A 22,691-nucleotide genomic window follows, 5' to 3' on the forward strand; every position below is an offset into this window, starting at 1 on the left:
ACCAAGGAAAATAAACCCAACCATATCCATTCTCTCCATTCCTAAGACTTTTCATCCCAGACAATATCCTGGTGAATCTCCTCTGCACCTTCTCCAGTGCAATCACATCCTTCTAATAGAATACTGTGTGCAATTCTGGTTGTCACACTATCTGTGGCCTAACCAATGCTCTATAAAGTTGTAACAAGACTTACTTTCTCCTGTATTCTACACCTGGCTAATGAAGGCAAGCATTCCATCTGCTGTGTTCACCACTCCATCTGCATTGTGCTGACACCTTCAGGCATCTGTATTTTTGTACACTGAGGCTCGTTTGTTCCTCAGTACTCCCTAGAGACCTACCATTCACTGTGTATATTGTTCCCTTGCTAGACCTCCCAAAATGTTTTGCCTGTAATTTATTGGGATTAAATTCTGTCTGTCTTTGATCTGCATTACCCTGGGAAATTTTCCACACTGTCTGGTAGATGCCAGTTCTGCAACAGCCTGGCCAGGGATGCAGCAAGTTCTGGGGCACAAGCCTTCCAAGATTATTGTTGGAATGCTGTCAGGACCCATCACTTTTACAATGTCCAGTGCCTGCAGCTATTTATTGATATCACGTTGAGTGAATTGAATTGGCTGAATTATAGTGTCTGTGGTCCTGGGAAATTCAGGAGGAGGCTGAGATGGATCATCCACTCAGCACTTCTGGCTGAAGGTGAATCCAAGTACTTCGCCGTTGTCTTTCGTATTAAGTTGTTAGACTCCCCCATTGTTTCTAGTGGAGATATTTGTGGAGCCACCACCCCCTGTTGTTTTAATTGTCCACCCCCATTCGCAACCAAATGAGGCAGGACTGCAGGGCTTCAATCTGCATCATTGGTTGTGGGATTTCTTAGTCCTATTTATTGTCTGGTGCTTCTGCTGCTTGCCAGTTAATCTTGTGTTGTATCTCTTTAAATGATGCATTGTTTTTAGATATGACTGGCCTGGCATACCCTCCTACATTCTTCATTAAATTAGGTTGATTTCCCCAGTTTGATGGTAGTGGAATAGTAGGGGGTGTGATGGGCCGAGAGGTCACAGATTGTGATTGAATGCGTGTTTCTGAAGATGGAGCACAGCACCGCATGGATGCCCAGTTATTAAATTTGTTCAAAGTTTGCCCTATTCAGCACAGTGGTGATGCCACCTAATGAGATAGAAGGTATCCTCAATGTGAAAACAGGACTTTGTCTCCGCAACGACTCTGTCACTCCTACCTATACTATTATGGACAAACACATTTGTGATCGGTAGATGTAGGGATTATAAAGATAAAAATACCAGACTGTTTAAATAGAGCTTAATTGCTGACAACGGTCGCGACTTTGAAGAAAGACAGAGGCGTTTGGTAATGGCAAAAATGGACTGAAGTGGACTGTAGTAGTGAATATTTGCGCACACAATCAATGTAATGTATATGTATTGTAATGTACTAATAGCATAAGATTAAATATTTTTTAAAATGAAGCCATCTTTCTACATTGATGGGTTTTTTTTTTAAGAGGGGAGGTGTTATGGTATTATGGCTTTAGGTGTATTTTGTCCTTTTTATGAAGGTTGAGACAGAGGTGCTGAGCAATTCTGCTCCACAGCCAAGAAAGTAAACAGCTTATGAGGCCTTGTTGGAACAATAGCAGCAGTCTGGATGAGTGGGGTCAAGCTCTCTCAGAACCAGGATTTTTAATTCTAGTTTTTAGTGGCAGCTGCTAGGGTCTTGAAGCTGGATGTGGAAGCTCTTATTCCTCTCTGTCACAGCTGAGAGCTAGGGGTTTTCTTCCTGCTTCTAGAATTGCATTTGAGACAATCTATTTTAATGAATTTGCCTTTGCCAAGGATGTATTTATGGGATGTTACCATATTTGAACGGTTACTGTTTGTTTAGTAGTTAAATAATCTATTATTCTGTTAAGTTTTCCAATAGAATTAAGTTATACTTAGTTAACTATAGAGTATAAATAAAGTGTGTTTTGTTTCAAGACTAGTAGTTTGACCAATCAAATTACATCCAGAACTCAACACTTGGCACTTGCCTTTTAAAATAAGAAAAAGTTAGGATCTAGGCTATTTTTGTCATACTTTAAGGGGATTTGGTCTGGCCCATAACAAAGGAAATGAGGGGCAACTTTTTCTTTTACACAGTGGTTCATGTGTGGAATGAACTGTTAGAGGAAGTGATGGATGCAGGTAGACTTGCGTTTAAAAGACATTTGGATAAGTACATGAATAGGAAATGTTTGGAGGGGTGTGGGACAAACACAGGCAGGCGGGACTCATTTAGTTTGGGAATGTGGTCAGCATGGACTAGTTGGACCAAAGGATATGTTTCCATGCTGTATGACTCTGAGGTCAGCCAGGTGGACCTCATAAAATGAGTTTCTGATTGGGGCTGATAATCTGGTTCAATCAGGGAGGCCTGGCTGACCAATAGAATAGTAGTGTCAGACATCCTACTCACTCTAAGAGCTGGCTCGAAAGGAACTGGATCAGTATCAAGGACTCTCCACAGATAAATAAAGAGTGACTTGGTGACAGGGTACCAGCCTCTGTAGAGTTACTTCAGTGGTATTGAGAGAAAAACATGCTCCTGAAGAAATCTGCCCCATCTTCGGAGTTGTGGTAAGCATTTCTGGCATCATGCCATTATTTGGAAAGCTTGACTCATTCGGTCCTGCCATTGAAGACTGGGCCCAATATGTGGAAAGAATGTGTTATTTTTTCTGGGCAAATGACATTGGGGCAGATGAAAAGCAACGAGTAATTCTCCTGACAGCTTGTGGATCCGTGGTTTTTTTCAGTTATTAGCCTAACTAGGCACCAGAAACTAAAATCTTTGAAGAGTTGATAGAATTACTTCAGTAATATTACGACCCCAAACAGCCTGTAATTCTCAGACGCCTTCAGTTTTATTTGTCAGTTCAAGAACCAAGGAATCCATATCGGGATTTTTGACTAGTTTAAGATGACTGGCATATGACTTAGCATCTCACTTTGGTTTAACCCTGAGAGACCGTTTGGAATGAGGAACTAATGATGTAATCATGCAAAAGTGCCTACTAGCTGAAGCCTAACTGGACTTCACACAGGCACTAGAACTGGCTTTACATTGGAAAATGTGTCAAGTGCAGCATATGAGTATCCTGATGGAATTGGACACCTTCACCAGTCTGACTGAGCTTGGGGAACACCACTTGAGTGCAGGCAATTGCATAGCTTCACTCAGGACATATCCTCAAAGAGGGGCTGTAGGTCAGCCACAGCAAAACCCCAGCCAAATCAAGCCTTGGTCAAACAGTAACAATTTTCTTCCGGGTCCAGGCCATCAAGCCATTGTTGCTGCCAGTACGCAGCCCCATGTCAGTTAGAGTCCTACTAGACCTAAATTGACTAAGAGAACTCATGGCTCATGTCCAGGACAGTGCACTCTGGAAAGTCCACTTATATCTTGTTTGGAACAGAAGTCGCTCGGCAACATCTAAATCAGAACCAATCAAAATAATTGTCTGATTAAACGGTCACCTAATGCTAATGGAGGCCGATACCAGCACAGCCGTTTCAGTGATCGTAGAACCGGTCTTTAACAAAATTCGCCCTGGACTCCAAACCTTATGTTTGCACAATACCTCAGCTAGACTGAGAACCTGCACCAGGGAACCTTTTACAGACTAAGGCACAACTTCAGTTCCAGTCTCTTATGAGCTGGTTCAGTTACCATTGATTGTAGTAAAAGGCTCAGACCCAAGCTTGATGGGGTGCATTTGATTGAGACAGATTCACCTAGATTGGTTTAACATTTTTCGATTCAGAAACGGCTGCCTTAGTGAAGTACCTAATTAAACACCCGGAAGTTTTTCAAAAACGTCTAGGAGCTATCAAAGGAGCCAAGGCCACCTTGTTTGTTGACCGGGAAGCAATTCCACGATTCTGCAAGGCCCACCAAGTGCCATTTGCCTTGCGGGCAAATGTATAGGCAGAAATCAGAAGGCTGGAAAACAAAGGAACCATCAATCGGTTCAGTTTGTGGAATGGGCAGCATTGGTCATACCGATCCGTGAAGCCCATTGGGTCAGTTCACCTTTGTGGGGATTGCAAACAAACAGTAAACTGCTTTCCACAGCTCCTTAAATACCCAGTCTCTCACGTAGAGGATTTATATGCCAAGCAGGCAGGGGGGCTGTCTTTCATGAAATTGGACATGTCCCATGCATACTTGCAATTGCAGTTGGATGAGGATTCCCAGAAGTATGCTACAATTAATAACCATAAAGGTTTATACCAATATGCGACTGTCATTTGGAGTATCGTCAGCCTGTGTAACTTTTTAACAGACATAAGAACTAGGAGCAGGAGTAGGCCATCCGGCCCCTCGAGCCTGCCCTGCCATTCAATAAGATCATGGCTGATCTTTTTGAGACTCGGCTCCACTTACCCGCCCACACACCGTAAGCCTCAAATTCCTTTACTGTTCAAAAATTTATCTAGCCTTGCCTTAAACACATTCAGTGAGGTAGCTTCAACCGCTTCACTGGGCAGGGAATTCCACAGATTCACAACCCTTTGGGTGAAGAAGTTCCTCCTGACCTCAGTCCTACGTCTGCTTCCCTTTATTTTGAGGCTATGCCCTCTAGTCCTAGTTTCACCTGCTAGCGGAAACAACCTCCCTGCCTCCACCTTATCTATTCCCTTCATAATCTTATATGTTTCTATAAGATCTCCCCTCATTCTTCTGAATTCCAATGAGTATAATCCCAGCCTACTCAGTCTCTCCTCATAATCCAACCCTCTCAACTCTGGAATCATCCGAGTGAATCTCCTCTGCACCCCCTCCAGTGCTAGTATATCCCTTCTGAAGTAAGGAGACCAAAACTGCACGGAGTACTCCAGGTGTGGCCTCACCAGGACCCTATACAGCTGCAGCATAGCCTCCCTGTTTTTAAACTCCATCCCTGTAGCAATGACAGATAAAATTCCATTTGCCTTTTTAATTACCTGCACGATGGACAATGGAGAGCATTTACAATGTTACCCCAGGTCATCATTTATCTAGATGATGTGCTAATAACAAGGAAGATCAATAAGAACCACTTGGAGAATTTGGATATATTCCTTTGATGTTGCTGCCAGGCAGGTGTGTGCCTTAGAAGGGAAAAATGTGTTCCAGGCACTTCAAGTGACCTATTGGAGCTACAGAGTCAACAAAACCAGGTTACACCCATTGGGAGATACAGTGAGTGCGATCAAAGGTACCCCAGATCCCAGATCTGTGCCGGAGCTTAGGTCTTTCCTTAGGCTAGTGAATTATTACAGAAAGTTCACACGTGACGAGGTCTCCATCCTAGCACCTTTGAATCAGCTCTTAAAGGGTCAGCCTTGGAAATGGTCATGTAGCTACTCCATAGCTTTCAGGGAAGTGAAGAAACAGCTATCATCCTCTGAGGTGTTGGCACACTATGACCCCAAGCAAGATCTGGTATTGACATACGAATCCTCCCTGTACAGCATTGCGGTAGTAATAGCTCATTGGTGGTCTAATGCAAAGGAACGCCCAATAGGACATGCATCCAGGACTTTGGCTAATTCAGAGCATAAATGCACGCAGATAGAGAAGGAAGGCTTGGCATTCATGTTCGGAATCAGGAAATTCCACCAATGCCTTTACAGACATAAATTTTTAATAATAATGAACCACACACCTCTGCTAGGTCTGCTTAAAGTGGACGGGGCACGCTGACCATAGCTTTGGCCAAATTCAGCAGTGGGCTCTAAAACTAGGTGCATATAATTGCAAGTCGGAACACTGTCCGAGAGGCCAAGTAGCAAATGCGGATGCATAGGGCTGCCTCCTGCTGGCAGATGCGGCACCAGTGGTGGTGTCAGTCGAAGAGTCCATAATGGTTTTAAATTTTCTGGGCAAACTTCTAGTGACAGGTGACAATATCAGACTTTGGAAGCAGAAAGATCCAGTCCTGACCAAACTGAAACAGGTGGTGACGCTGGGGGAACCAAAGGGCTGACACAACCAGAATTGGAACCTTTTTGGACCCAGAGAGTCCAGATCACAGGAGAAGATGGGGATATTATTATGGAGAGCAAGAGTGATTGACTGGAGCAAAGATCGCTGCCAGATACTGGCTGAACTCCTCCAGAATCATCCAGGAGTTTCGTAAATGAAAATGTTGATGAGAAGTTATGTTTGGTGGCCAGGATTAGATGTAGACCTAGACCCCTTGGTGGGTCAGTGCTCAGAGTGCCAACAAGATCAAAAATTAACACCACCAGTTCCCCCACATTCTTGGGAGTGGCCGAATGAACCCTGGACTCAATTACACGTCGACTGTGCAGGTCCTTTCATGAGCTCAGTGTTCTTAGTCGTTGTGGACACCCACTCAAAGTGGCTGGATACGCAGAGTTCATTCGATAAATACAGGGATGATAGAAAAAATTGTGCATATCTTTTGCAATACACGGACTCCCAGAAGTGTTAGTCACGGATAGCGGGCTATCATTTATTAGCAGGGAATTTGAACATTTCCTAAAGTCAAATGGTATTCAACATAAGGACAGCTCCATTCCATCCGTCATTCAATGGTCTTGCAGAAAGAGCAGTCCAAACTTTGAAGGCATGCTTAAAGAAACAGCCTACAGCTTCACTAGATATCAAACCATCCTTGTTCCTATTTGATTATAGGACCACCCCTCATTCAACTACAAAGATAACTCCAGCAGAGTTGCTAATGGGAAGAAAACTCAGCACCACATTAAATTTGATCGTACTGGGGAGGTGAAACGATATCAGGATCACCAATGCCAGACACAAGACTTCACCAAGCCAGAGAGATAGAGTTTACCTCGGAGGAGAGTTTGGCAAAGGTAAGAGGCATGGGTGACACGAGGTCAGATCCTGAGGTGTATAAAGTTCAGGTAGGTGCAATGGTCCTGAACAAGCATGTGGACCATATGAAAACTGCAAACTCATGAACGGCGCAGAGCAAATGTACCCGGCTCCTTGACAGCCTTTCCAACTGTCCCTGAACTGTGTGTTCTCCCTTTCTGTCAAGCGTTGAAGATACCTCTGAATCGGAGATGGACACCAGCGGATGTCACTGCTTCAATGCCTTTGCCACCTGAAAAAGAAAGTAAATTTCGTCAGAGATAGTCCAGGTGCAACAGGTGAACTACTGTTACAAGTCACCTGTATCAGAGGCAGAGTCCGAGGAACCTGACCCAGTGCTAAACCCCTCCTCACCGCCCCCCCGCCCCCCCTGAGGAATGACAAAAAAGAATCAGCCTATGCCCTCAGACTCAGACGGGGAGGGATGTAGTGATTGTAACAAGGGCAGCCAGGCGGACTTCATATATGAGTACCCTGACTGGGGCTTTTAATATAGTCCAGTCAGGGAGCCCTGGCTGACATAGCAGAACAGGATTGTCAGACATCCTGTTCACTCTGAGAGCTGGCTCTGAGGGACCTGGATCGTATCAAGGACTGTCCACCTTTAAATAAAAGGTGACTTGGTATCGGGTAGCATCCTCTGAGTTATTTTGGTAGATTTGTGAGGATGGGTTAAGTAAGAATTTCCCTCTGTTTCTCTTTTATCATATACTTTTATGCTGACATCCTAAGAGGTGGAATTCAAGATAGACTGAGGAAAAAACAAGGTCAGGAACTGCAGGCTTGCATTTGTTTAGAACTCTGCATAGTCATATGAAATAGACAAGTCTCTAATCTTGCTGAATAATTGTTGTAAGTCTGTTACCTGCATGTGCTTCTCTCTCTGTTGACTTAACTTTGTCCTCGGTTAGTATGTATGCCAAGTGTGGAGCAGCTCTGTGACACCATTACAAAGTTGTTCCAGGGTCCTAAATACTGCAACAGGTTTCCTCACCACCTGCCACAGACCCAATCCAGTTAGGACTGTAAAGAAGATTTAACTTGCTTCTAAGAAGATTCGGATAACTTCTTCCAGAGATTAGGAAAAATCACAGACAAATGAAAGAGAAGAATCTTCTTACCACAGATGATCAATAGGATCTATTAACTTCATAAGGGTATAAACACTCTAAATATACACTTGACAAGTAAAAACAAAACGTAGGCACAATATCGAACATGAAGACTCCACCAAAGTCGGTGGAGTTGTGGATAGTGCAGAAGGATGTTGCAGGTTACAGAGGGACATAGATAAGCTGCAGAGCTGGGCTGAGAGGTGGCAAATGGAGTTTAATGCGGAAAAGTGTGAGGTGATTCACTTTGGAAGGAGTAACAGGAATACAGAGCACTGGGCTAATGGTAAGATTCTTGGTAGTGTGGATGAGCAGAAAGATCTCGGTGTCCATGTGCATAGATCACTGAAAGTTGCCACCCAGGTTGATAGCGTTGTTAAGAAGGCGTACAGTATGTTAGGTTTTATTGGTAGAGGGATTGAGTTTCGGAGCCATGAGGTCATGTTGCAGCTGTACAAAACTCTGGTGCGGCCACACTTGGAGTATTGAGTACAGTTCTGGTCACCACATTACAGGAAGGATGTGGAAGCATTGGAAAGGGTGCAGAGGAGATTTACCAGGACGTTGCCTGGTATGGAGGGAAAGTCTTATGAGGAAAGGCTGAGGGTTTTGAGGCTGTTTTCGTTAGAGAGAAGAAGGTTAAGAGGTGACTTGATAGAGACATACAAGATGATCAGAGGATTAGATAGGGTGGACAGTGGGAGCCTTTTTCCTCGGATGGTGATGGCTAGCACGAGGGGACATAGCTTTAAATTGAGGGGTGATAGATATAGGACAGATGTCAGAGGTAGGTTCTTTACTCAGAGAGTAGTAAGGGCGTGGAATGCCCTGCCTGCAAAAATAGTAGACTCGCCCACTTTAAGGGCATTTAAATGGTCATTGGATAAACATATGGATGATAATGGAATAGTTTAGGTTAGATGGGCTTCAGATTGGTTTCACAGGTCGGCGCAACATCGAGGGCCGAAGGGCCTGTACTGCACTGCACTGTAATGTTCTATGTTCTATGTTCTATGTGATGCAAACTTCAAAGAATTATGTACCTGAACCTCTAGGTTTCCCTGTTCTACAACACTATCCAAGGCCCTACTTTTAATTGTATAAATCTTGCCTTTGTTTTACCAGATGCAATACCTCGTGTTTATCCAAAGTAAACTCCAGTTGAATTTGGGAAATCAAAAACTATGGGGGAGAAAAGGTTGTGCTAAATGTGTTGCTTTTTTACCATTGCATCATTGGTTAACTGAGGGGAGGTGGGGGGCAGTTTGCAGGGAGATATTGTGTTAGATGACAGATATGAAAGAATCAATTGAGACAAGCTGAAGTTCTGCCCACTCGTGTAGCACTTCTAGGCATTTGTAATTAGAATGTCTTCTCATGTTGTCATCAGTATAATGTAACTTGTGAACAGTTGCTTAGACGTGGTAAACCCTACCTGTGTAACATTCCCAGACCAGATCACCGAAGTTATCTTACGGTTTGGCTAGGGCTCAGTAACGTGGATTTTTAAGGGAATAAATCTACCAGATTCCATACCTTTGAGCAAACAACCAACTTTACATTGCAATGTTAGAACAGTAAAAATCTATAATATGTGTATAACTTATTTTTAACAGAAGTAGCATGTGGCAAGTATAGGTAATAGACCATGATTAATCATCCTATAGTGTGCATGTAACAAATATGATCAAGACAGATCTCTCATTTCTCAGCAATCGCCACGTCCCTTCCCCCACTTTACTGACATAATGAGTCATCAAATCTCATTAAATTTCACAAGAAATTACAATTCTTCGCACTTTCCTGTCTGGTTTTCAAGCTCCCCAGCAAGAACCACTCCATCATGTATTGCTTCATTGACTGCTTTCATTCTGGTCCATCAAGTCCCTGCCTTGGGCTTACATTTCCCCTGGATTCTGAAACTGCAGTTCATCATTCTATTTGCAGCATAACCTGGGTCTTCACTGACAGCTAGCCTAGCCAAACCAAACCAGTCCTGTCCTTTTTTGCCCTCTCCTAGCTTCCATCTTGTTCAGTTGCAGCAGCCAAATATTGCACGTGGGATTTTTAACCCTAACCTTTTTCTTGCAGTGAAGTATTAATGCTGATCAGCTTCTTCCAAGCCCCTCAGGCTTTCCCCAAAACAATAATCCTCCCACTTCCTGAGTCCTGACTGCAGCATTTAAATGCTTACTAATTGGTAAGACTTTATCCTGAGTCCTAACAGCACAGAGCCATCCTTCTGCTTTTGACTCCTCACGGAGTCCTATATAAGTGTAGTTCAGCTGCTTTTGCAACTTTCCCCTGTTGCCTTTTGCTGACTAATTGACTGCAGTGATTGTTGAACTGTCCTGCATGACCTATACGAACATTACAATAAGCCCCTCCTCTGTTGCTAGTCAGAAACATGTTTGGCACATAGACATTCTCAGAACTGAGTGTGCTCTGAATGTCACAATAACTGGCTCCTGAGCACAACAAATCCTTACAAAAAGGAAGATTCACCTCACTTGAGATGTGCCTTTTCTGCTGAAAATTATTTGTGGTACATTGTCTACACCTTATCATTACTATTATAACAGCTCTTCTTGAAAAAAAATTGAAAGATGTACTTAAGATTTCTCTCCACCTCAAGCAAGGATAACAATCTTTGCTTCTCCAGTCTTTTTACCTAATTGAAGTCATTCATCCCTGTTGCCATTCTATAAAAGCCCATCTGTACTCTTGCTAAAGCAAGAAAGAGTGTATTTCCCAAAATAGTGATCTTTTGCTGGAGGAATGAACTGATTCGGGTATTCCCTTTAGCCTTTATATCTTTTGTTGGAAAGAATAAGTGAATAATGGTTTAGTTTCTACAATTTTCTTGAATGAGTTTAATTTGAAGTATGTGTCTGTGCTTTAAAGTTTAAAATGTTTTTTCTAGGCTGTGTGGGCTTTGGGAAACATTGCAGGTGATAGCGCAGTATGCAGGGATTTTGTCCTCCACTGTGCAATTCTTCCACCATTGTTACAGTAAGTCTGAATTTTCAGAGATTTTCATAATTATATTAATGTGTACGTCAAGAGGTACAAGAGTTGCATGCCAAGGGTCTAACCAAAGTAGTAAGTAATCCAAAACTGTACAAACTAATTAAGGTAGAGAGATCATAACCATTTGTTAAGGTGATGGTGTCAAAACCGGACAGTAAGGAAGATTTTACAGGTACAAAAGTGTTGAGGGGTGGGGGAGGGGGAGTTCACGTGTAGCGTACCATGAACCCAGGGTCATGGGTGAGGCCATCTTCATGGGTACAGAACTTGGCTGTCAGTTTCTGCTTGGCTATTCTGCGTTGTTGTGTATCTCAAAGGCTGCCTTGGAGGCTGCTAGTTCTGATGTACCACAGCAAAAAACCGCAACGACCTCCTCAGAAGACAGACACAGGATGCGATCGATGGAGTACCCTTCATCGTCCAGTGCTTCCCCAGACTGGAGGGACTATGCCGTGTTCTTCGCAGCCTTAAAGATGTCATTGATGAGGAGCATCTCACCAAGATCATCCCTACACTTCCACTTCTCGCCTTCAAACAACCACCAAACCTTAAACAGACCATCATTCGCAGAAAACTGGCAACAGTCTTCACGACAACGACTACAACACCTCACAACCCAGCCATGGCAACATCCGCAAGACATCAGATCATTGACACGGATACCACCATCACACATGAGAAACCACCCACCACGTACACAGCAGATACTTACTCATGTGACACGGCCGATACTCAAGTGACATGGCCAGTGTTGTCTATCTCATACCCTGCAGGCAAGGATGCCCTGGAGCTTGGTAAATTGGCAAGACCATGCAGATGCTACAATAACGGATGAAAAGACAATGCACAACAATCGCCAAACAGAAATGTTTCTCCCCCCCAACCCCCCACCAAGTTGGGGAACACTTCAGCAGTCAAGGACATTCAGCCTCTGATCTTCGGGTAAGCGTCCTTCAAGGCGGCCTTCAAGATACATGTGGTAATGTTTTGGATTATTTGTTACTTTGGTTAGACCCTCAGCATGCAACTCTTATAACTATCATGTTATTTCAGCCATTTGGTTGTCTCCAGCATTACCTTATTTTAAATTTTTTATAATTATCTCTCTCTCTGCTTCATTTAATAGGATAATAGGTCATCACTTCACTTATTGTTCAGCTGTTGACACTGTACACACACCATCTCACACATCTGATCACTTACTAGTCACACTCCACTCACACCATTTGTATGATCTTTTGATTCCTCTGCCCTTGATCTCTCTACCTATAAATTATGTGTCTGTGTGCTTCTCTCTCACTTCACCTAACGAAGGGGCTACACTACGAAAGCTTGTGATTTCGAATAAACCTGTTGGACTATAACCTGGTGTCATGTAACTTCTGACTTTGTCCACCCCTGGCACCTCCACATCCTGGTTAGATACAGACAGTTAACATACACTGTTAATTGTCCCTTCCCTCAAATGCCATTGTATGTTAAAATATTTGCATTAATGGATAAAAAGCAGTGTCATAATTTTTCTTAAGTGTGTGCAGCATTAAGTTGGGAATGTTGTCTGAGCTAGAACTGTGTATGACTTTGTCTAGAGCACACTATTTACTTGTAATCTGATTATAGGGTACAAGCATTCATCCAGTGTTTTGTTCTAGATTTGTGCTTTTCCTTTCTTTTCCTGCAGGTTACTGACAAAATCTAACAGACTCACAATGACACGAAATGCCGTATGGGCACTGTCTAACTTATGTAGAGGCAAAAATCCACCTCCTGATTTTGAGAAGGTAACTATCCTCTGTTACATTGTCTGTTACATTTGAGATAAGTATATATCACTGTGATCTTTAGCCTCAGTTAGTTGTAATGTTTCTGTTTTCTCAATAAATTAGGACATTTTTTGTACAAAAATGCCATGTTATGCAGTGGGCAGGTTGAAATCAATCAGTTTAGACGTTCATCTTTAATTCGCGCAACATATAAAATATAAAGGTTGTTTTCTTATTTACAGGTATCCCCCTGTTTACCTGTGTTGTCCAGACTACTATTCAGCAGTGACCCTGACTTGCTTGCTGATGCTTGTTGGGCATTATCTTACCTGTCAGATGGCCCCAATGAAAAAATTCAGGCTGTTATTGACTCTGGGGTTTGCAGGCGATTAGTGGAACTCTTAATGTAAGTATATTTATATGGAGGTGATCATCTTTGTTTCTTATATGGTTATGGATTTGACAGATATACTAAGAGGTCAATTTCAACCCTTTATAAACATTTTCGAAAGTTTGAGGAGTTTAGCTAGTGTTACAACCAGGTGAAGAGGGGTGATTTGGCTCCTATTTTTATCCCCTTTTTGGTTGCAGCAAATGTTTTTGTTTCGTTTTAACATGCAGCTATCACACTTCAAGATTTAGTTAAAAATTTAGTTAATGAGATGAAAATGAAGAAGAAAGTTACCAAGATTTTCTTGAGTGAAAGAAAGGAATTTCATTATCTACTAACCTTGAGAAAAATAATAAAAATGTGACCAAAGTCTACACTGTTTGAAAATCCTTGGAGTCTTTTTGGTGTTAACTTTTTTTTACCTCTGAGCATAATTGTTTAATTGTTGACTGGTACCCTTAGCAGTTGTGTAGTTTGTAGATATCCTTGAGTTTCAGTATACGGTTGTTTCTCAATTTGTTTGTCTTTTCAACAAGTAAGATCTTCTGAGATGATGAGTGACAGGGAAGAGAATATTTCAGTCCTTGCTGTTACCAATTCATGTTATTTTTCTATTTTTTTAAATTCATTCGAGAGATTTAGACATTGCTGGTTGGGCTAGCATTTATTGTCCATCCCTAGCTCCCTGCAGAAGGTGGTGGGCTGCCATCTTGAACTGCTGCAGTCAGTTTGGTGTAGATATACACACAATGCTGTCAGGGAGGGAGTTCCAGAATTTTGATCCAGTGACACTGAAGGAACAGCAATATGTTTCCAAGTCAGGGTGGTGAGTAGCTTGGCAAGCAACTTGAAAGTGGTGGTATTCCCATGTATGTGATGCTCTTGTCCTTCTGGATAGAAATAGTCATGATCTTTGAAGGTATTATACAAGGACGCCTGGTGAATTTCTGTAGTGCTTGTGGTTAGTACACTTTGTTCCTACTGAGTGTTGATAGTGTAGGAAGTGCATGTTTGTAGATGTAGTGCCAGTCAAATGGTCTGTTTTATCCTTGATGGTATCAAGCTCAAGCATTATGAAGCTGCACTCCTCCACACAGCACTCAAGAAGTTTTACTGCTGAAAATCAGCTGTTGAAATATAGTTCACTGTGTATTCCCAAATCTGGCTACATTGTTTCGAGATGGCAAACTGGCAGATGTGTCTAAGGTTTTAGAGTAGATTTGTAGCTCGGGTTGTGTATGTAGTGGTTGGTTGGCTCACCGAGCTGGTTTGTTGTTCCACAGACGTTTCATTACCCTGCTGGGTAAGATCATCAATGCAGCCTCCAATGAAGCGCTGTTGTGTTTTCCCGCCTGTTATTTAAACTCTAAAATCATTAAACACGTTAAAATTGTTCTGTATGGTTTGCATGAAATAACTGTTAAAGGTGATATGTTGAATGTATAATTGCTGACCGGTTGTTTTTGTCAATTTCTTCATAGGCATAATGATTATAAAGTTGCATCACCAGCATTAAGAGCTGTTGGTAACATAGTAACAGGTGATGATGTCCAGACACAAGTAAGTGCAGCAATGACTTGTGCATCTGGAGTCAATAGTAAATCGGTTATTTTGATGTTGGCTTCAGTTAAAATTAATTTAATTTAATTAATTTAGTTAAAATTAATTAATATAACTGAAACTCTGAAAAAGCAAAAGATGTTTTAATGAAGTTGTTCTACCCAAGCTTTAGATTGCAGGACCTTTCTCCCCTTTAATGTAGGCATTAATTATTTTAAACTTTATTAAAACGAAATAATTTACTACAGATTCACTGAACTTAATTGCAAGATATTGTTTAAAGTCTTAATTTTTGGCTTATCCAGGTCATATTAAATTGTTCAGCCTTGCCATGTCTTCTACATTTATTAAGTAGTCCTAAAGAATCCATAAGGAAGGAGGCCTGTTGGACTATTTCAAACATTACAGCTGGAAATAGAGCACAGATTCAGGTAAAGCAAACGTAGTTTCCACTTGAAATCTGAATATATAATATTGAAGCAGTTAATTTAAATTTTCTAAATTGCTTGAAACTACCTTGCAGCGCTTTGCCAAGATCACAAACTTTCAACACAAATTTATTGTTAGTAAATTTTAAATTCTAATGAGGTGGGTGCAGTTTGTTTTTATTTAAATAATCAGAGGTTTCCAAAATCCTATCACAAATTTTTCTACTTTGGAATATTTCTCAGGAATATGCTAATAAAGAGCACGTAGTTTGCATTCCCCAGAAGCTGAAAAGGCTTCATATGTGTGATACTGTGAAGTTGCTAAGTAGAGACATTCCGAAGAAGGCATTGCATTTAAACCTACGTCCTTCTGAATTTTTGTTTCTGTCATGTTACAGTGTTCTAGCTAAAATTGCTATTTGTCTTTTCAAGAGATGGTTTTGTTGATCTAGGGACTTTAAAAAAACGTCCTTTTTCAAAATCACCAGATAGTAATGTGATAGTGTCAGCTATGGATCAATTGGTAAACCCTCATCTACAGTTTGTCATTTTGTAGGTTCACATCCCACTCCAGCACCGTGAGCACAAAAATCAAAGCTGATGTTCGTGTTCAGTGCTGAGGAAGTGTTGCAATACCAGAAGTGTCATCTTTTTGATGAGGCATTTTGTTGAGGACTTGTCTGCCCCTCAGGTGAACATTTGTGTTCCCATCTCACACTTTTGAAGAAGAACAGAGAGGTTATGTCCCGTGTCAGCAAAGATGACCGCGATTCCAGCTTTCAACACACCCCCCCATCATGGTGGCACTGCTGCCTCACAGCACCAGGGACCCGTGCCCAATTCCACCTTGGGCGACTGTCTGTGTGGAGTTTGCACATTCTCCCCATGTCTGCGTGGGTTTCCTCCGGATGCTCAGGTTTCCTCCCACAGTCCAAAGATGTGTAGGTTAGGTGAATAGCCATGGGAAATGCAGGGTTACAGGGATAAGGTACGGGGTGGTTCTGGATATAATGCTCTTCGGAGGATTGGTGTGGACTTGATGGGCCGAATAGCCTGATTCCGCACCATAGGGATTCAATGATTCTCTTCTATCTTCCCTGGCCAATATTTCTGTCTCGGGTCTGCTGCAATGCTCTAGCGAGACTCGGCGCAAGCTGGAAGAGCAGCATCTCATTTTCTGCTTGGGGCCCCTGCAGCCTCCAAGATTCAAAATTGTGTTCAATAATTTTAGAACCTGAACACCAATACCTATGTCCTTTACCCACCTTTACAATCCAGGCCCTGTCATGACACAGGTTACTTTCAGCAAATCCAACCAATTTTCACCAATGATCCCCATTATCAGCTTTTCTTTCTCCCTGGCATACTATCATCCATCTCTTTGTCTGCCTAACTGTTGTAATGTCCATCTCCATTTATCTGCCGACTCCTTCCCCCCCACCCCCCGCAGCAATCCCCATCTTCAGCATATATACTACCTTTTCCTAGCTACTCTCAGTTCAGAAGAAGAGTCACTGGACTGAGTGGTAATTCTGTTTTCCCTTCACAGATGCTGCCAGACCTGCTGAGTTTCCCCAGCAGTTTCTGTTTTACTTCAGATTTCCAGCATCCACAGTTTTTAGTTTTACTTTAGGGTGTATTTCCAACATCCTGGCCAATTATGTACCTTTCATTCGCAGGTGTGGCCATCACTGGCAAGGGCAATGTTTATTGCCCATCCATAACTGCTGTTGAGAAGGTTGTGGTGAGTTGCCTTCTTGAACCACTGCAGTCCATTTGCTGTACAGACACCCACAATTTTCTCTGGCTTCATTTCTTCTGTCCTTTCTGGCAGTTGATACAACAAAATGCTTGCTAGGCCATTTCAGAGGACAGTTAACAGTCATCATAATCATAGAATCTCTACAGTGTGGAAGCAGACCATTCAGCCCATTGAGTCCACACCAACCCCCCAAACAGCAACCCACCCAGTCCTTGTAACCTGCATTTCCCAAGGAAAATTAATCTAGCCTGCACATCCTTGGACACGAAGGGCAATTTAGCATGACCAATCCACCTCGCCTGCACATCTTTGGAATGTGGAAGGAAATCCATGCAAACATAGGGAGGATGTGCAAACTCCATATAAACAGTCACCCGAGGGTGGAATCGAACCCAGGTCCCTGGTGCTGTGAGGCAGTAGTGCTAACCACTGAGCTACCATGCCATCCCACGTTGCTGTGGGTCTGGAGTCACATGTTGGCTGGACTAGGTAATGATAGAAGTTTCCTTCCCTAAAGGTTAATTGAACTACATTGGTTTTTATGACATGTAACAATGGTTTCATGGTGATCATTTGACTTTTAATTCCAGATTTTTGTTTTGTATCTCTACCAATGTCACCAAGAGCAGATTATCTGGTCAGTTGCTGTTTCTGAGATCTTGCTAAGAGTAAATTGGTGTCATATTTCTGACTTTGGAACAGTGTCTACCCTTAAATATCATGTCCACTGCTGCAAAGTACTTTGGGATGTCCTGTGATTGTGAAAGGTGCTATGTCAAAGCATGTCTTTTTGTTCACTTCTTTGAAACATTTTGTTTTCAAGGCTGTAATAGATGCAAACATCTTTCCAGTGCTGATTGACCTTCTTCAGAAAGCAGAATTTCGGACAAGAAAAGAGGCAGCGTGGGGTATCACAAATGCAACTTCTGGAGGAACACCAGAACAGATTAAGTGAGTGACATAAACACTTTATTTGTGTACCTTTTGTTCATTGTTTCTGATCAACATTTTTTTAAATTGTGAAATATTCTTCATCTTTGCCAGCTCCTTTGTAAACTTCCATTTTGTAGTTCTTAATATTAATTTTCCCATTCAAGGGATCTGAGCTTTTGTCCCTTTTGTAATATTATGAACATACAAAATAAGAGCAGAAGTAAATCATTCACCAATGAATAAATCATGGCTGATCTGTTTGTGTTTTGAATTCCTCATTCCAGTTGATAACTGTTGATTTTCTCTGCCTAGCTATCTATCCATCCATGTCTTAAAGGTATTCCGTGATCCAGGTTGTACCACATTCAGACGCAGCGAGTTTTAAAGTTGCACGGCCTTCTGAGAAAAGATTTCTAATCGTCTCTGACCTGAAAGGGCAACCCCTAATTTTAAATTTATGTCCCCTAGTCCTGGACTGACCCACAAGAGGACACGTATTTTCCACACCCATCTTGTCAAGGTTATTCCGGCATTATACACCTCAATCAAGTTACCCCTTACTCTTCTATACTCCAGTGGAATCAAGCCCAACATGTCCAAAATATCCTCATAAGACACCCCACACATTCCAGGTCAATCTAGTAAACTTCCTCTGCATCATCTTCAATGCATTTACAGGCTTCCTTAAACAAAAGACCAAAACTGCGCACACTGCTCAAGACATGATCTCACCAATGTATAGGTGAAGTATAGATTTTGTAATAAAGGATAGCATCCCATTTCTCTTTTTGATTATGTGTTGTACTTGCATAATGCCTCGGAGTCATAGAGATCTCCAGCACACAAAAAGACCTCAGTCCATCTCATCTATGAAGTTCAGAAACAACCAACTATTTAACTCCCATTTTTCCAGAGCTTGACCCATCGCCTTGTTTGCCTTGGCATTGCAAGTACACATCTAAATACTCGCATGTTCAGGCTTTCTGCCTCTAACACCCTTACTGATAGTGAGTTCCAGGTTCCCACCACTTTTTGGGTGAAAAAATATTTTCCTCACATCTCCTCCAAACCTTCTGCCCCTTAACTTGAAGCAGTGCCCCCCCACCCCACCCCATCCCCGGTCATTCATCCCCTTCATTGTGGGGAACAGTTTCTTCCTGTTGACCTCATCTATACCCCACATAATTTTATGCATCTCAGTCATGTCCCCTTAATCTCCTCTGCTTTGAGGAAAACAACCCTAATCTGGTCAATCTCTCTCCATAACTGAACCTGCAGCATCCTGATAAATCTCCCCTGCACTCTCTCCAGTGCTATTACATCCCTCGTATAATGTGGATTCCAGAATTTCACACAGTACTCTAGCTGTGGCCTAATCAATGCTTTATATACTTTCGGCAAAATCTCCTTGCTCTTAAACTCCATGCCTCAACTAATAAAGCAAGTGTCCCACATACCTTTTTAACCACTTTATCCACCTGCCCTGATATCTTAAGGATCTGGTGTAGGTGCACACCAGGGTTCCTCTGATCTTCCCAAGGGCCCTACTATTCATCATGTGTTCACTTGCTTTGTTTGTCCTGCCCAAGTGCACAACCTCATTTGTATCAGGATTGAATTCCATTTGCCACTGATTATCTCATCTGACAAGCCCATCTATGTGCTCTTGTAATCTAAGGCACTCCTCACTATTTGCCACAACACCAATTTGTGTATCATCTGCAAACTTACTCATTTATCTTCCTACATTCAAGTCTAAATCATTTATATTAACTGCAAATAGCAAGAGTCCCAATTCCGTTGGATCCCATGGGTTCTTTACTGTCTTTACTATCAGTCTACTGTGTGGGACCTTATCAAAAGCTTTGCTGAAGTCCAAGTATTGCATCAAAGGCATTGCCGTCTTCTACACATCTGGTCACCTCTTCGAAAAATTCAGTCGAGTTGGTTAGACATGACCTCTCCCTAACAAAATTATTCTGACTGTTCTTGATTAATCACTGCCTCTCCAAATGCAGATTAATTGTCCCACAGAATTCCCTCCAATAGTTTCCCCATCACCAAATTTAGACTGACTCACTTGAAGTTTCTTGGTTTATCCCTCACTCCCTTAGAACATAAAACTGTACAGCACAGGAATGGGCCCTTCGGCCCAAGATGTCGTGCTGAACATGACGCCGAGTTAAACTAATACCTTCTGCTTGACTTGGTCTATATCCTTCCAAATCTTGCATATCCATCTGCTTACCTAAAAGTCTTTTAAACACCCCAATCATATCTGCCTCCATCATCACCCCTGGCAATGCGTTCCACACACCTATTACTCTGTTTTAAAAAAAAACTTACCCCTCATGTCTCCTTTGAGCTTCCCCTTCTCACCTTAAATGCATGCCCCTCCCCAATTTTAGACATTTCAACTCTGGGGGAAAACGATTCTGATCGTCAACTCTACCTATGCATTTCATAATTGGGTACAATATTGGCTGGCCCCAGTCCTCCTAAAGCTCTCGTGTGGCTAGGGAGAAATTGAACAGTTATGCAAGTGCTCCTGCTTTTTCCTCCCTTGCCCCTTCAACAACCTGTGATATATTTCATATAACCCTGGAGACTTAGAGTCGTAGAGTCACACAGTATGGAAAAATCCAGACCAACCATAATCCCAAACTAAACTAGTCCCACCTGCCTGCATTTGGCCTGTATCCCCCCAAACATTTCTTATTCATGTACTTATCCAAATGTCTTTTAAACTTTGTAACTATACCGGCAACCACCACTTCCTCTGGAAGTTTATTCCATGCATGAGCCACTGTGTAAAAGAAAAAAAAGTTGCCCCTCATGTCTTTTTTAAATCTTTCTTCTCTCACCTTAAAAATATTCCCCTTAGTCTTGAAATTCCCCACCCCTAGGAAAAGACACCTGCCATTCACCTTATCTATACCCCTCATGATTTTATAAATCTCTATATAGTCACCCCTCAACCTCCTATGCTCCAGTGAAAAAAAGTCCCAGGCTATGCAACCTCCTCTTGTAATTCAAACCCTCCATTCCTAGCAACATCCTGGCAAATCCCTTGTGAACCCTCTCCAGCTTTAATAATATCCTTCCTATAATAGTAGACCAGAACTGGACGCAGTACTTCAGAAGACGCTTCACCAACGTCGTGTACCAACTTCAACATAACATCCCAACTCCTATACTTGAAGGTCTAAGCAATGAAGGCAAGCGCAATGAAGGCAAGCATGCTAAACTCCTTCTTAACCATCCTATCTATATGTGACGCAAGCGTCAAAGAATTATGTACCTGAACCCTGAGGTGTCTCTGTTTTACAACTCTATCCAAGGCCCTACTTTAATTGCACAAGTCTTACCCTTGTTTGATTTACCAAAATGCAATACCTTGCATTTATCTAAATTAAACTCCATCTGCCACTTTTCAAGCCCATTGACCTAATTGTTCAAGATCTCTTTGTAATCTTAGGCAACTGTTTTCACTGTCCGCTATACCACTAATTTTGGTGTCATTCGCAAAGTTACTAATCAGGTCTTCTTTATTCTTATCTAAATCATTTATGTAAATGACAAACAAAAGTGGACCCAGCACCAACCCCTGTGGAACACCGCTGGTCACAGGCCTCCAGTCCAAAAAGCAGTCCTCCTTCATCACTTTGTCTCCAGCCGTTAAGCCAATGTGCATGTCTCAATCTATATAAAAGTTGAAATCTGACTTTCTAGTCACTCTGCAGAGGTTAGAGAAGCCCATAGCAAAGGCAATCAAACAACCTACTATTCAACTGCTACTAAAGGGCTTTTATACACATCCTGCTGTAGTCTTAAATCTCTTCCTGTTAATTTTGCTAATAATGTTTCTGTAACCTACTTATCCCTTGTTACATCAATGTTGAGAGGAAGTGATTTCATCCTTAATCGTTTCCATTATCTTTCCTGTAGACCTTTATAACGTGGTTTGTTTAGCTTTCCACTCCTATGTATCTTGGAACCATGTTTTATAAATGGCTACCATGTCATACTCTCTGTATTGAATGGACTACAGAGGAAAATTCAATTTCTTGTGCAGAGTATGAAGAATGCTTATTTGAACCACACATCCTATCCCATTCCCCTGCTCTGTTGTTTTTCTCTCATTTCTTGGTACTGTCACCTGATTTAATTACTTTACATCCTTTTACTTTTCCCATTCCCACTAGTAATGTGTTTGATATAATCTGCCTGAGATTTATCAAGGCTTTTGACAAGGTCAAGTGGTAGACTGGTCAGAAAATTAAAAGCTTGTGGAGCCAATAGAAAAAAGGGGCAAATGTTTGAACCAAAATTGACCTGTCAGAGTATGAGAGTAAGCTTGTTGAAAACCTACAAACTGATTGTAAAAGCTTCTATAGGTATGTGAAAAGATAAAGGTTTGTGAAGACAAATGTAGTTCCCTTGCAATCAGAAACAGGGGAAGTTATAATGGGGAGCAAAGAGATGGCAAACTAATTAAATACATTATTTTTGCATTCCTTTGTGAAGGCAGATCTAATGCCTCAGAAATGTTTGGGAACACATTGTATAGTGAGAGGAAGAAACCGAAAGAAATCGGTATTAGTACGGAAATGGTGATGGGGAAATTGGGATTAAAAGCTGTAAAACCTCAGGTTCAATAACATACATTCCAGAGTACTTAAAGAAGTGGCCCCAGAAGTAGTGGATGCATTGGGGGTCAACTTTCAAGATTCTGTACTGGCATGACATCTGTACTGGGGACAATGCTAGAGTCAGTTATTAATAATGGAGCATTT

The 22,691-nt window shown here is 41.9% G+C and overlaps 1 protein-coding gene across 1 annotated transcript in view; it reads left to right on the top strand.

The window, feature by feature from the left end:
• The window catches only part of LOC109938050 (importin subunit alpha-7-like), a 70,608-nt gene that overhangs the window by 38,387 nt on the left and 9,530 nt on the right, over positions 1 to 22,691 (top strand). Inside the window, exons 6-11 of the mRNA XM_048612900.1 lie at positions 10,952 to 11,040; positions 12,740 to 12,839; positions 13,064 to 13,227; positions 14,694 to 14,772; positions 15,078 to 15,203; positions 17,786 to 17,913. Coding sequence (XP_048468857.1) covers positions 10,952 to 11,040; positions 12,740 to 12,839; positions 13,064 to 13,227; positions 14,694 to 14,772; positions 15,078 to 15,203; positions 17,786 to 17,913 — 686 coding nt within the window. The remainder of the gene's footprint in view (positions 1 to 10,951; positions 11,041 to 12,739; positions 12,840 to 13,063; positions 13,228 to 14,693; positions 14,773 to 15,077; positions 15,204 to 17,785; positions 17,914 to 22,691) is intronic.

The sequence above is a fragment of the Rhincodon typus genome, chromosome 27, assembly GCF_021869965.1.
Source record: "Rhincodon typus isolate 14 chromosome 27, sRhiTyp1.1, whole genome shotgun sequence".
Lineage (NCBI taxonomy): Eukaryota > Metazoa > Chordata > Chondrichthyes > Orectolobiformes > Rhincodontidae > Rhincodon > Rhincodon typus.